The sequence below is a fragment of the Corvus moneduloides genome, chromosome 4 (genome assembly GCF_009650955.1).
Source record: "Corvus moneduloides isolate bCorMon1 chromosome 4, bCorMon1.pri, whole genome shotgun sequence".
NCBI classification, from domain to species: Eukaryota; Metazoa; Chordata; class Aves; order Passeriformes; family Corvidae; genus Corvus; species Corvus moneduloides.
The window spans coordinates 51746310-51762283 of NC_045479.1; the positions used below are offsets into that span (position 1 = coordinate 51746310).

A 15974-nucleotide genomic window follows, 5' to 3' on the forward strand; every position below is an offset into this window, starting at 1 on the left:
CTCCAATCTATCTTAGATTTTCAGGAAATATTCTGCCTGGATCCGTTCTTTTTCTGCTAGAGGACTTGCCTGCACCATACTTCCAGACACTATGTATATAAAACCAAAAAGCACCAGCTTTGTGCTAGAAGACAAAAACACAAGCACAAAATGCCAGTTTCATGTTGAAATAGTCTGAGTTTTACAAGTTTTTTACAATGGGGAGGTACTGCAGCAACTCCATGAACATATTAACACAAACTTAATTAGTGCATATAATAGAGTGCCTTACTATTGAGGAAACAGAATATACACAGAATCACAAGGGTTGGAAAAGACCTCCAAGACCATTGAGGCCAATTATTAACCTGGCACCACCATGTTCACCACTAAAAGACCTTCCCAGTCCTCCCACATCCACATACCTTTTGAACATTTCCAGGGGTGGTGATTCAACCACTTCCCTTGGCAGCCTGTTCCAATGTCTGACCATTTCAGTGAAGAAACTATTCCTAATACCTAAATGTTCTTAAATAAGCATGCCATTGAGGAATATGCAGGAGACTTGGACTGGCCCTTAGTCTCCACTTTCCTGCATAGTAAGCAAATTTGCTATGCTAAGTTTGCAATGCTTCCCCTGTTCAGAAACACAGGTGGTTGGCTGAGAAGTGCTGAAATGGTGGGAAGGAAGGGAGAAAGGGACAGGGACGTGCGCATAGCCATGGACCACCAGCTGCTGGGGTACAGGGCAGTGGGGTGGTGCTGCTCTGTACTTAGAGCTCTCCAGTGGGGCAGGATGGAGATGGCTGGCTGAGGGAATAGAATCAGGCACGAGAGGTTTGTGGTAAAGTGGACTTTCATTCTTCATGGATTTTTGTTTCTTCCTCCAGCCGTTCCAGCTTAAATGCCAAAGTGGATGAGTGCGTTAAACTAAACTGTGAGCAGCCTTACGTCACTACAGCAATAATCAGCATCCCAACACCTCCAGTCACCACACCTGAAGGAGACGATAGGCCAGACTCTCCTGAGTATTCGGGAGGAAACATTGTCAGAGTATCTGCATTATAAAACAAGGAATTATTTATAAATTAGCATAAAGACCACTTGAAAGCTGAGCTCGAGCAGTGAAAAACGAGTCGTGAGGAATGAGAGAGCTGACAAAGACAACGCCCCTTGACGAGTGTGCCAGTGGCTGCAGAGCAAGAGGTTCAGGAGAAACAAAACACTTTGAGGGTTTTGGTGTCGTAGGGTGTGAACCAAAAGGAATTTCTTACCCCCTGTCCGAACTGATGCGCAGTGGAATCTTCTGTGACCATTCTGACTTACTATATGAGCACAATGAAATGTCCCCATTGATGCTTCTTCTTATCATGAAAGCTCTTTTTAGAAAAAAACACAAATGAAAAAATAGAAACGTATGTTCCTGCTGAATGCAAAACAACGAGAAACATTTTGATAACATGTCTTTTTTTTCCCTGTTAATAAACCACAAACTTGCTGAAGAACTGTCAAAAAATGAACAAAAAAATGCTCATATGAAATATGTTTGTACTGACTGAAAGAACTACAACCATAATGCATGCTGAAATTATTTGGAGCTGTGATCTCAGTTTACTTCTGTTGTTTTTCAGATTAGGCATGATAAAATAATACTGTAGAAAGGGGCATTTCCGTGCACTTACAACAAGCTGATTGTTAATGTTCCATGGTAGTTGTACAACATAACTTCCCTTGAAAAATGCAGTATTTCTTACTCAAACACTCATTAGTGAACTAAAGGTGTTCAGTTAGTTCAATATTTACTATTGTTTTATCTTGCTTCCTAGGTACTGTTACAACTGCAATAAGTCATTGTACAACTGTTGTATCAGGAATCAGGATTTTTTTTTTTAAGGTATTTTACACAACTTCATCTACACTATAAACTTCTAATGGCAAACATTTAAATAATCTTACAGCCAAACTGTGTACCACAAACTTGTATTCAGTCATTGTTCTTTTTGTTCACTGTTCTCTATTTCTCTGACAGTTCATTGCCCACTCCATCATAACTGCACAATTTGGGATTTCAAGGATACTGATGAATCAACAGTCCTTTCCACAGACAACTTGTCAACTTCTGTATTTTCAGAACAAACCTCTTGTCACAGTTTACTGCTACAGGAGTAATCCTATTTGAATTCAAATTACCACAAAGGTGTTTTGGGGATCAGGTAACACTTATCTCCAAATGTCCCTTGCTTACATTCTGGAGCATCCAGAGTATTAGCTACACCGGAAGACACTGAAAGACATTCAGTAAAAATGATGGCTAAATTCTTTTTGTAATTATCTGTAAACTTGCATCTTAAAACTTGTTTGAAAATTTATATTGTGTGAAAAATATTTAATTACCTAAGAACAATGACAGAATAATGGATTGAGTCCCAAAGCTATAAAAATATAATTTATTACAATTGGAATTTGCCTACATGGGCAGGCCTAAAAGCTAATATGAAGATTTTACAAGTTAAGGCTTCTTGGCTTCATTTATAAAAGACATTGATATTATCAGAACCCTTTCCGATAAAAAAGTGTAATTTTTCTTCATGAGAGTACATTAGATGTATCATAATGCTTCTTACATTCATGACATACCATACATCATATACATCAAATATACATGGAATATGTGCATATCAATACATACATATATACATCCAAAACACTGGATCAGAAATAATTGCATGTCTGCAAAATAAAATATGCATATAAATCAAAAGGCTCAGTGCATTAGATGCCATTACAATAAAAGATTAACACAGTTATTTAATAGTTTGAGTAGTGTATGTTTCAGTATAGTATTTTCTAGCATTCTACTGACCTGAAAATTTACATTAAAATACCCACTAAAACTGAAACTTGCTGATGATACACTTCTTCTTGCACACAAACTCGTCTTTCTCTCTACCTGTCAACAGTGAAGAGTAGATGATAGACTATCATGCTACAGTATATACACCAAAATACAGCATCACATATTAGAAATAAACTGCAAGTAAAAAGAGTAGATAATGCCATTCATTACTCTTTTATCTTACCATTTACTTACTCTGAAGTTAATGCATTCTTGGTTAATTTGCAATTAACTTCCCAATTTTTTTTCAAATCAGAATGATTTACTCATTGTAAACTGAGCTTCTCCATTTCTTTAAAACATCAGAGAGCAGAAGCACAGGCTGTCCTCTGAGCCAGAGGAGGGGCACTCCTTCTAAGCAACCCTGCCCAAGTCCATTACCCAGTGCTGCTCTCTCTTCCACCCTGTTAGAAAACTGCAGCAGATCTGCTGAAGCTGGTAGGTTACATAAACTTCAATGGATTTAAAGGAGAGGCAGAACACATCAAAGTTTTTACTTGCATCCTACTTCTACACATGGTTACTCATACATGGTCCCCACCTTTTGACAAACAGTTATTGACATAAAAACTGCCTTGATGTCAGCCAACTGCAGCAACTTCTTTACATCACGTGGTACTTCATGACTAGTTATATCAGCTAAATAATGCAAAGAGGCAGTTACTAAACCTACTTTGGTACAGACTACACACAACCCAGGAAACCTACTGACTCCATCAGGTCATGTGTCTTTTAAAAGCTCTTTATTCTCCTGCTCATAGGCACTAGAAAGAACGCACTACAGCAATACACTTGCATAATAATTATACCCCTGAAGCAACTTGTACTTTCATTTTTAAAATGCAGCTTAAGAGATAATTTAGAAGATTTTTCAGAATTTCAGTCCTGTCTCCTATTTCCATATGTCACATGCAAAACCATGAATTTATTCTGAATTTGGGAAATACACATTTTTTTGGTGTTTTAGGTGATTTAAATGCTGTTTTGGTAGTGAATGACTGTTGATGACTGTGTAAAATGCATCTGTACTGTACATGAAATGTAATTATTTCTGTGTATCATACAAAGAAACCAAGGTTGTTGTTTTGACAATTTTGTTTGACAGTCATATATCGTATTTCAGAAGGCAGCATAATACATGTGTTATGCTGAATAAATAGACATTTGAGGAATATTTAAATAAAACATCTGCATGCTTGAATGGGTCAACCTGGTTTTGCAATAACTTATTCATGAAACTTTTTTTTTCCCCTCTAATAATTTGGAAGGAACACTAAATCTGAAGTCAGCAAATGTCCTAGACAGTAATTCCAGGCAAGCTGTGAGTGTATCTGAATGATACTAGACCCATCAAGACCAGGATACCACAGCTCCACTACACGGAGTTGGCCTTCTCTTGAGACACCAGCCATCACATTTCCCTTCCCAGCCTGCAGCAGCAGAGAAAATTGGAGCATTATTTCCAGCAGTATGAACTCCACTTCTTTATCTGTACTTTAAAAAATGTCCCCTATGTACATCTCAAAACCAAACGGCTCTGCTGAACTTCTCAGCCTACAGAGTCTCCTCATACCTGGTATCAAATTCCCTTGATAAAATACTAGTGCACAGAGATCAAACTTTTTGTAGCGTAAGAGTGGGTAACAACGTACCATGGATCACTAATAAAGGGCAACCAGCTGCAGGTGATGCCGATCACCACTGGCACATGTGATAGCCACCTCTGGGAAGAGCTCTCTGCTCTGTGCAGTGGGGAAAGATAAAATTAATACCTGTCTGAACCATCCCAGAGCATTTTTGAGAACAACTGTCCTCTCATAAAATACTCACAGGAGACAAACTGAAAATGTACACTTTACATTTTGAAGTTGTGGATATACTCTTGGTGGAAGCACACTGGCTACCAAGAGAAGGCATTCACAGCAGAGAACATGATGCAGCCTCAGCTGCTGCAGAGAGAAGGGGGGCCTTTAGAGAGGAAGCTGATGTGGAGGAGGACAAATTACTAAAGCCACAGAATCATTAAATTTTGGGCAGGGAGGGTGCTTAGGAGGTTGTAAGCTCTCTTTGCTGCATCTGGGGCCCACCAGGGCTTTATTTTCCCATTGACCATAGGAATATTTTAAGATTATCGCCTGTTCTGGAAGAGCCATCAGCTGATGGGATATGTAAACATGTGGCTAAAAGAGGAGTGTCTGGAGTGAACACTACATATGGGTTGGCAATATCCAGAAGATATATGAAAGCCAGACAGCTTAATTTCTTACCTGCCTATATTATCTAGTTGTCTACTTTTTAGAGTATCTCTGCACAAGGAACACCTGAAGTTGGGGAGTGCTGAATAAAAAGGAGGTAGATGTACAAAAATTCTCAAAAGTTTAGGGCATCACATTTTCTTTTTAACAGGAAGCAGTCAATCATACACAAGTTGGAAAGTTCTAGATACAACCTCACTTTGACAATAATTAAATGCAATGCTTGTGTGGGTTGACAATGCTGGCAGGATGCCAGATGCCCACCAAAGCCACTCTATCACTTCCCTTCACAGCTAGGCAGGGAAGAGAAAATATAACAAAAAAATATATCTTGGGTTGGGATAAAGTCAGGGAGAGATCACTCACCAACTGTTTTCATAGGAAAAACAGACTTAATTTGGGGCAATTAATTTATTACCAATCAAATCCAAATAGGGTAATAAAAAATAAAACACCTTTCCCTCATCCTTCCCTTCTTCCCAAGCTCAGCTTTATTCCTGAATTCTCTACTTCCTCCTCAGAGGTGCAGGGAGCAGGGAATGGGGTCTGTGGTCAGTTCATCACATGTTTTTTTCTGATGCTCCTGCCTCCTCCCAGCAAGGACTCCTCACACTCTTTACCTGCTCCAGTATGGGGTCCCTACCATGGGAGATGGTTCTTCACAGACTTCTCCAACACAAGTCCTTCCCATGGGCTGCAGTTCTTCATGAACTGCTCCAGCATGGGTCCCCCACGGGAACCACACAAACCTGCCAGGAAACCTGCTCCAGCATGGGTCCCCCACAGGAACCACACAAACCTGCCAGGAAACCTGCTCCAGCATGAGTTCCTCTCTCCACAGGTCCTGCCAGGAGTCTGTTCCAGTGGGAGCTATGCACAGTGTCACAGCTTCCTTCAGGCATCCACCTGCTCTGGTGCGGGGCTCTCCATGGGCTGCAGATGGATCTCTGCTCCACCATGGACCTCCATGGGCTGCAGGGACCTGCACCATGGGCTGCACCAGGGGCTGCAGGGGAATCTCTGCTCTGGTGCCTGGAGCACATCCTGCCCTTTCTTCTTCACTGACCTTGGTGTCTGCAGAGCAGTTCCTCTCACTCCTCTCTCCAGCTGCAGTTGCTGTTGCCAAAACCATTTTTTCTGCTTCCTAAATACTTATCCCAGACGTGTTACCACTGTCACTGAAGGGATCAGCCTTGGCCAGCAGTAGGACCATGATGGAGCTGGTTGGCTCTGGCTCTGTCAGACATGGGGGAAGCTTCTCAGCTTCTCACAGAAATCAACCCTGCAGTATCCACACTACAGTGCCATGAAAACCCTAAGTATTTAAATGTTGTAAGACTAATAATCTGTGTTTTTCTGCATAGTTTACAGAATCACAGAATATTCTGAGCTGGAAAGGACACACAAGGATCAAGTCCAACTCTTAAGTGAATGGCCCTTATGGGGACAGACCCTGCAACCTTAGCACCGTGCTCTGAGACCAAATACAATACTTTTGCAGTAAAAACTTTAAAAGCTATTTATAAATCCCTTCCTCCATCATGTTTAACTGTATAATTGCTGTGACCAACAGCCTCTCTTTCTACTATTCATTCTTTATATATTCCCTTATTTTCATATATGCTTTTACAAAACACAAAGTTATGAAGAAGAAAATATAGCTCTTTCCTTCCAAAAATCTTGTCATACAACCTGTTGGCAGATGAATCAGTACCTTATCCGAGGACTAGAAATAGTGATTTTTGCCTCCTAAAAGCATCCACTTAATCTAATGACTGCTCAGCCCCACAGCAACACGCACAGTCCCATGGACTCAGTATAGTCACTGGGCTGAAGAGAAAACTTGGCTCTGGCAGGGAGTGACCCCCCCCCCCCCCTTTTTCTGATACAGTTGCTCCTGGAGCACTCTGTGAAAAATGTTAAGGAGCATCTCTGTAGCTGTTTGTTGCAACAAGAAAGATTTACTTCATTACACTTTATGCTGCAGAGAACAAAAAACACACCGTTCTTCTCCAAGTACCCCTGTAAAACTGAGGGAAAAAGAAAGTAAGAGGAAGTAGTTTTCACTGCCTCAAGTATCTCTAAATGTTCCTGTCTTGCCAAGCAGCCTCTCTCCTACATATATTCTAAAGCTCTACAGGAAAAGAGCAGGCTCACTGCAGTTGAGTCAATCAATTTTAAGGCTCTTTGAAGAAGCCCTAGAAAAACAGACACCTCACAGCCTGAGCAGTCAAAGAAAAGATTCTTAAAGTGTTCCAATTTACAGCTGAGACCTACATCTGCATATGTGGTTAAATACTCAGAAAGATTCTCTGCCAGAACGCAGACTGGCTCAGGAGTTGGGTAGCCAAGCCCAAGTGAGGTTTCCCTGACTGCCTATGTTCGTTGTTGTGGAGGTCCATAAACACTGCTTTGGGAGGCTGGTTCTGTATCAAAGGAGGCCTCCCCAAAGCAATCCCTCTGCTGTTAAAAAAAACCTGACTACATCTGAAAGCAGTGGTTCCTCAGCACCCAGACAGCCTAAAACCAAATGACCCGGGCTGTAAGTATCTCTGAATTCCAATACATCCCCCTACCTTGGCTTGCCATATTTGCTCCTTCATGAGCTCTAACCTGGACACAAGATACACAGGCAACCCCCACTGATAGTCTGAGCAGTCCTCGCATGGAAAGACCAGGGATATTTGAAGCACGGCTAAGGGAGCTTCCACAGACACTCCCTGGGTAAAGCTTTAAGGGCTGAGGTTCCTGGAAAAGGGAATTTTGTATTTCTTTTTACGTCACTTTTTTTACATTACTTAAGTGAAATTCCCTACATTCAGCAGTAACTCACTGCCAAATGCAGCAGTGTTCATGTAATCCATAATCAAGATTCCACAAATTGTGGTTTGTACAGACTTTTTTTTGTTGGTTTTAAACAGGAGCGAATGACAACTCAGCCCGCTGTGCAGCACCACTGGTCTCTGTGGCACTCCGAAGCCCGGAGTTGCTCTACAGCCAGACTTTGTGAGACACCTGCTCCTCATCCACACAGGAACCTCACCCTTAGCTACAGCAACACTACCCAGGCTGAGCAGTGGGAGGGGTTGGAACTCGGCTGTATCTGTGCAGTAACACCAGGCCAAGGCTTTCCAAAACAGAACATAAGAAAGTACTCCTGACAAAGATACTCCAAGCAAAATTTTGGGATGGTCTCTCCACTCTTCTTTTTACCTCCCAAAATAAGCATCAGCATCTATAGAAGTACAAAAGCAGAAAGGTAATCTTGCTTGCAATAGTACCCTTGAAATAATTACACCCACATGCAGACTGCTGAAAAGCAAACAACAGCCCACACAATGGAAGAGCTTAATTTCACAAGCCCTTAAGAAGTTTTCTCAGAAGCAATAAAAAAAAAAAGAAAAATACACTTACATTGCACTGGAATATTACTCCACAACAGAGTAAGTGGAATGGGTAAAGACACATCCAATTAATTCACACTAGGCAGGAAGACGCTCCCAATGCCCCTCCAAAGCATTCCCACTCTAGGACTTAAAAATAAAAAAGCCATTTTGGAATTTAAGAGAAAAGCAATTTTATTGTTTACAAATCACACCTTGCTTTTTTTTCTTTTACAAATTCCAAAACAAATGGAAGAACTTTTTAAATGTAATATTTTGTAAAAAGCCCATTTGCCACAAACTACTATACTCAGTGGAACAAATACATATTTCAAGAGCGTGGCCAATTGTAAAAATAATCCTATGACATAGACATTGTTCATAAAAATACAGTAAAATGCACTTTCCCCACCTCAATAAATACATTTTAATCTTGTTTCCGGCTGGCATTTTAAGCCACCAGAGAGCTCTTAATGAAACAGTCACCAAAGTAAAATTTTTCCTCATGTACTTTTACAATTATTGCAATAGCATCCAGACCTGTAAGCATTTTTCTTGCAGTCTTTTGTTTCTAGCTTCAGGGGAATCACGGACAGGAGAAAAGATTTATCTATAAAAATGTGCTACTCCCATATTGATTCCCATTTCAGAAAGAATGCTTAAGGTTTTCTCCTAAGAAACAGTCCACAGAACAAACTGTTTGAAAGAAGAATTTTCCAGAAAACTGAAGTCTACTGTCTGGAGCTACAGTTTTGTTTTCAATCCCTGTTTAATACATTTAAAATTAAAAAATCGTTATGTTAGATAAAAATAGAAGTTTTAGAACATCTTTAACAACGAAAGCTAAGATAAAGGTTTTGTTAGAAAAAAGAAAGTCTCGCCCTTTTTAAAAATCTTGCAAATTTTAAATCCAAGTATTAACTTGAATTGTAGCTCTGCTTTCCATGCACACATGAAAATGCACAATTATACATACATAGATCCCTGATTAAGACATTTTCCAAATGGCTTATTAAAAGTCAATTTCAGCTGAAGTCACATTTTGTTTGCTTAAAGCACAGCTGCTTCTTCAGAAGACGAATATTTCCTCTTCCCTTCCCATCATGCTTCCCTACAGGTTCAGTCTACCTGTGAATGAGTCAGTGTTTTACACTTCACACAGCTTGTGACAATAAGTAGAGTATTACTGTGTCCAACTGAATGGGTGCCTTTTATAAAACAACCCCCCAAATCAACTGTTTCACGGCTGAGGCCATGGCTCCGAGGCTGATGAGAGGCTCATCTCTCTTTGCTGGTCTCCTTCACTTCCATTCATTAACTGGCTTCTGATGCATAAGAAGACATATATTTGGCATATTTGATGAACAGAACAAAATTAACAACAAAACAATTAAAATCCTCTGTGACTTCACAGATTCATTGCATCACTTATAGCTCTTCCATTTCAAAGTGTGTATTGAAGCTGTTTGCCATGGATGTATGTTCAAAGATCCTGGTCAGGCTTGGTTTCAGTAGCTCCATGGAATGACATGACAGCTCCTGCGAGGTATCACTCTTCAGTGCCATGATCTGATCTGCTCTGGGATCTCTTCTGTCATAGTACAGAGCCCATAGCAAAGTAATAGTGAGGATCATAGCCAGGATCTGCGTTACTCCAATAGAGATTCCTAGAAATCTCAGCACTTGCCAATTGCTTCGTCCCTCTCAAAAAAGTGTACAATTTTTTTACCGCATCCCTATAAAACAAAAATAGATTAAAAAAAACCAGTCAGTAATATTTGATTTGCAGTTCCCAAGGCTTAGCTCATCCTACCCACTGCTATCTTTTCTGGCTCCCAAGAATCTCTCTCTCAGCTCCTTCAAACAATACTTTGAAAATTATTTTGCCTAGTTTTTAAGTGCTTCCATAATGCAAACTTTAAATTTTCTCATACACAGACTACTGGAAGAGATTTGTGCTACTTTTCAATTCAGAAATCACTCACAGTGGATCTGAGTTCCTATCAACTCTCACTAATGGTTAAAGAAACTCAACTGGTTTTGTGAAGGCTTAAAAGCCATTGAAGTCCTCTTTATCATCTTTTTTCTCTCCTCAAATTGAAGATCTTCAGGGTTGTCAATTATTTTAAACTCTTTTAGACTTTTTCTACAGATAATACCACACTCTGGAGCTAAAACAGTACTGTAGGAGGGATCTACGGACCTGCGTAACCTCATCAGAAAACATCTGATGAAAACTACGTTAAAATGTTTTAAGTTGATGATGTTCACAAAAAGGGAATTTAGCTCTTTCCAAACCTTCAATGCAGGCTCTACAGTTTGCTTACACGGCCAACTAACTACCACACAAGGCTTCAGAAAAGCTCCCAAGCCCTTATAAGGCAGCAAGGATCCAGGGAGAGGCAGCAGCTCTGGGAACTACTGGCTAACAGTGCAAAACACAAGTGACAATGTTCATTGCTCAGTAAGGGCAATGCCCAGTCTTAAGAGAAGATAAAACCATGAAGAGAGGGGCCTTTGCTATTCTGCATGATGCTTATTCTCTATTCTAAACTTTGCAGGGTTTCACAGCACAATTAACAAAGCAATATACATATCAAGGGAAAATGCAGAATAACAACCTGTCTGGGCACTGGTCCCAGAAGCTGACATAAGGAACCCATCAAAATGGACACTGTCTTGAGAATGTTATTTTTCGCATTTATATCCTCACTTCATATTTCTTACCACTTTTCTAAGAAAATAAAGCAATCAATCAAAATGATGGAATTTGAAGACAGGACATGATAAATAAGGCTTTTCAATCACACTGAAATTCCCCAAAGCCAATTTCCCCAAAGACAATTTCAAATGCTACAGTCCTAAATATATTTGATGAAAGGCCCCATTTTTGCCACACACACAAAATTCATACTGTAGTCAACAGATTTTCATTCAGGATCTAAATAAAATTAATGTACTCTATGATAATTGTACCAGAGTAAATTAAAAGATCTCAATGTCTTTGCTCATTTCACTGTTTCATTTTCTAAACAGCAGCAAACACACAGAAAACGAAGCAAGTATGCATTCTATGAAATTTCAAAAAAAACCACAAACAACAAAATGTAACGTAATTGGACTTGGTGGGGGGCAGGACAACAAAACCTGTCACGTTGGCATCTTCTTTTGTTCAACTGGAAGGCAGTTTAGTTATACTATTTCCCAAATTTGTTTTTAATTACAGAGAAACTGGATGCATTTTAATACTTTTGATAACTTAAAGAGATGAAGGTGGATGCTGGTCACAATTTAAAAATGCTCCACCATAGCAATATTCAAACTCAGTTCATTTGTTGCCTAGAGAAAACACCCACTAATGGAGAGCAATAACATTAATTCCTACATCTCCTGCAGTACACAGACACATAACTGAGATAAATTATGCCCAATCTAGATAGACTGTTTTCCTCCATTTAATGATGTTTTTATAGTTCTAATACACGTTCGAAATCAGTTTCAAAACTGAGAAACACCCAGCCAGCCCTGTTAACTTCACATTCATGCATTTTATTTCTGCTTATGTAACACTTTCATAGTTGATAGCCTGCAATTAAGCAGTACATAAATATACTTTCCTCAGCAAAAGTAGAAGTTTGTCCACTAAGTGGGGAGCTCTTGTTGACAAGTCATATGTAGTATAAAACTTTGCAGCAATCATTCAGAAGAATCAGCTTCAGATTCCTACAAAGCTACGGATTAAAGGCTTGATTCATATGTATTAAACAGGCTATTTTATACTTTCAGTCTAGAAATAGAAAAAGCATGTATTTCTTATTTAGCATATATTACTAATTTACTATATCATAGAATAAGAACCTGAACTGAAGTAAGGCACTTCTCTGAGGAGAAAAGGTAAGCCATCAGCAAACTCAACCAATCTTTTGTACAACCAAATTTTGAGTATACTCAGAAGTATATTAAAGCAAATTTTAAAATTAAAAACTAAAGCAAACTAAAATTAAAACAAAATTCATTTAATTACAATGAATTTTGAGTATACTAAAAATTATGCCAGAAAATGAAAGAAAATATTGAACATTCAAGTTTGGTTTTTTTTTTAAGGTATCAACTCCTACCAATCATTTTATCTAGGCTGCAGTTCCCAATCACAAGATGGGCAGAGCTCCTCTTGTCCTCAGACCACAACAAACCTCCAAAGCCACATCATCATCTTCACACTTCCCTCACAACCATGCTCTTTCTAAGGTCAGTCTGTTCATGAAACTGCACCAAAGGTGAAGCTCACCAGAATAAAAGCAATTTGGGAAGACTAGGACAATTGAAAAATAGCTTTCAATATTCAGCAGGGACAACATGATTCCTGCCAAAAATACTTTCAAGCAGAACTGTAAGCCACCTTCCTTTCTGCAAAAATTAAATTGCGAAGGATTCCAGTTTAATACTATAGAAAGTTCTGAGTTCCCAGCAAAAAATCACAGCACAGCTACAACAAAACAAGTTATCAGTCCCAGACAAACCAAACTCCAGTTTTCTGAAGTACTACAAAGAATTTTTCTGAAGTACCAGAAAGGACTGGCCAAATATTTACATAAACCAATTTTAGGCTAGCGAGGCTAATCTTATCAGGCTCCCTCTCAAACCACCAGACTATGCAAGTTTGGTTTGAATCACTTTCTAAAAAAGCTTTTTCCCTTCAGTTCTCCAAAGCAGAAGTTAGGCAGATTAGTCTTGGAAGTGTATGTTGGTTTTGCATGATACTGATAAACTTATTAGCAAGCGTACTGTAAGAATCTGTGAAACGCCCCACAGGCAAGAGCCATGAAAAGAAACATTTTGCCAACAAAATATTGTATGTATCTCAAAGAGAAATTAAGTCTTTTTGTGGCTGATACAACCGAACAAAGCCTGTCCCTTTTTGAAATGGATTCCGCAAAAACAAATTTTTGCTAAGTGCTGAATCCATCCAAAATGCTCTGCGGTACAGTAGGGGAAGAACCATAAATATGCCCCCTTCAGATTTCTTTTAAAAAAAAGCGCCAAGCAGCCTTTGTTTTATCAAGTGGGTCTTAACACAGCCCTTATGTCCTACACAATAATCATCTTTAGCTATTAATTTTCTACAAATAGAACCAAAAGAACTTGAACATATGAAGTGCCCAGAGAACCACTTTCCTGGAATATGGCATGGGCATGAAATGTTACCAAAAGAGATGACAGAAGAAAACCTTGCACTTTAGACACTGCATTCCAATGACTAATACTTCTCAGAAATTTTTGAGCTTCCTGGGCTCAAAGAGCAATTTTTCATTGAGTGACACTGCTTACATAATCCTGCCTTTTCACCTAAGAATGAAGCAGGGGGCAAATGAATGTTCTACTGCTTCCATACACTCCTTGAAGGCTCTCTACGACAGACTTCTATGGTATTAACAGTAGCAACAGTATTACAAAAAGCAACCTTTATTGCAGAGTGAGCCACAATTTTTAGTTTTTCAAAATGTGTAAGAGACTGACAGGCCCCAGAAGAAGCCTGAATGGCTTTCTCGTTCAGGGACTGACACTTCTAAAGCATAATCAGTGCTGTCAGTGCTGTGAGCCTTGCCAGAAGGCAGGAAAGCATCTACAAGTAGCTGTTGAAAAAACAACAGCCTCTGCCACTGTCTTTAAGTTCCTTAGCACAGACTGGCCTCCTGAGGCACCGGCCTTTTGGCAGCTCTATCTTCTCTCTTCCTAGTGGAAGAACACAGCCTTCTAGGATGGATGTCAGAAACTCCAGATTAGATTAAATAATTTCTGTTCGTAGAGCCAATACCATACAAATTAATTTCCCCGAAACTTGATTGTTTACTGGCAATAGCCAATATTCATTTTGGCTTGTTTATACAGCGAATCTCCTCCGCTTCAGAGGTGTTGCTCCATAGCTCTTGAACAAGAGCCATGCAACACATTCTTGTAAGAACAGGTCTTAAACAGCCTTAAAGAGACTAGGTGAAAATAAAATGGTTCTTTGGGTACTCTTCCATAATGTAGAGCTACACCATCCACTGGAGAAATGTTCATGCTGCAGCATCTGAAAGCATGATTCTCAGGCCCATCCTCCTTCCTATACACCCTGTATTACTCTAAAAGCAATCCAGTGAAGAATGCACCTCTTCTCAGGTCCTCATAACTACATAACTGAGACATGCTTTCTGTTGCTGTTGGACTACCTGGACTGTTGGTCATTCTGCTGTTACTGAATGGACAATTATAGGTCTTCAGAGGTCTGTCAGCATAAAAAAATGGCAGCTAACAAAGTTTCCAGACAAAAGTGACTTTAGACAATATTTGTGAGAACAGAGTTTTTGCAAAGAACATATTTACTTGTTTTTATAATTTTCACCCTAAAAACAGTAATGTCTTGTTATCGTGAGGACCTCCCTTATCCACTTTGAGTTCAAACAGGTTCTCGCCTTGTTTTAAGGCTTTTTTTGTAACTCTTCAAATAATCATACTGTAATGTAGAGAGAAAGAGTATTTTCACAAGAAGCTTCTATGCATGCTCAGAGTACAACAACTGAATTAGCTGCCTCCTAGCATGAGACCTGTTAACAAGAGAGCTCTCATCCTCCAAAGGGATTCTCAAAAGCATCCTTCACTGTACATTTCACCAAAGTATTCTTCCACTTACCCTGCAGTAGCTTGATGGTATGGTGCCTAATTTATAACTAGTCTTAAATTATTTCATACATAATTTTAAAATTTTGGATTGGAACAAATTTGAACTCCAACCTCACTGATATAAAATAAACACTCCAAAGTTTAAGCACATCTCAGATTTTAACTGCACTGCCACTAACCCATCTCACTTCCAGATAAGGGTGGGTGGATGGCTTCATTCTTCCTTCTTTCCTCCCCCTGTTTCAGCATTAACAAATAATATTCATAAACACTTTCCAAAAACACAACTACTCTACAAACAAATTACTCCATTGCACTGCAAATGATGAATTTGGAAAATTATTGGATCAGGAAGAATGTACAAAACCTTCCAATATATCCACAGTTTTCTCCTTACCTCCTGATAAAGGTCACTGAGATCCTCATGATGTGCCTGCTTAGAGCATCCTGGGAATTCTCTGACACAACAGGAGTCAGGCGGCCAGTCCAATTCTGTCATTTCTAGCCAGTCTGTGAAGTACACCACGCCACAACATTTAAACTGCAAAGGAAGGATTAGCCAAGATCAGTAATAATTATGCTACTTCTTCAGTAGGTAAAGTAGGTCATCAAAAAACCTAAGTTCCTAATACCAACTTCCAAAACATTTACATAGAACTAAAAACATCTACAAGTGCTTCCGTGTATCTTGTTTTGCTGTACTTTGACATAAAAGTCACATGAAAAATGTAATGTAGTGACCAATGAATACTTCAGAAACAGCCAATGATACTGCTCTGTGCTTTAAATCCCAATTGC

At 39.3% G+C, this 15974-nt stretch overlaps 2 protein-coding genes across 4 annotated transcripts in view; one reads left to right on the forward strand and one right to left on the reverse strand.

Annotated features, from left to right (window-relative positions):
* The window catches only part of KCND2 (potassium voltage-gated channel subfamily D member 2), a 265328-nt gene extending 261244 nt beyond the window's left edge, over positions 1–4084 (forward strand). For all 3 annotated transcript variants that reach the window (XM_032106898.1, XM_032106897.1, XM_032106899.1), the window contains exon 7: positions 870–4084. In XM_032106898.1, the coding sequence (XP_031962789.1) occupies positions 870–1047 (178 nt within the window). In that variant the 3' untranslated portion in view covers positions 1048–4084. The remainder of the gene's footprint in view (positions 1–869) is intronic.
* Positions 4085–8689: 4605 nt separating this feature from the next.
* The window catches only part of TSPAN12 (tetraspanin 12), a 44272-nt gene continuing 36987 nt past the window's right edge, over positions 8690–15974 (reverse strand). The window contains 4 exon segments of the mRNA XM_032106707.1: positions 8690–10199; positions 10201–10239; positions 10241–10249; positions 15574–15717. Of these exon segments, the coding sequence (XP_031962598.1) occupies positions 9942–10199; positions 10201–10239; positions 10241–10249; positions 15574–15717 (450 nt within the window). The 3' untranslated portion in view covers positions 8690–9941.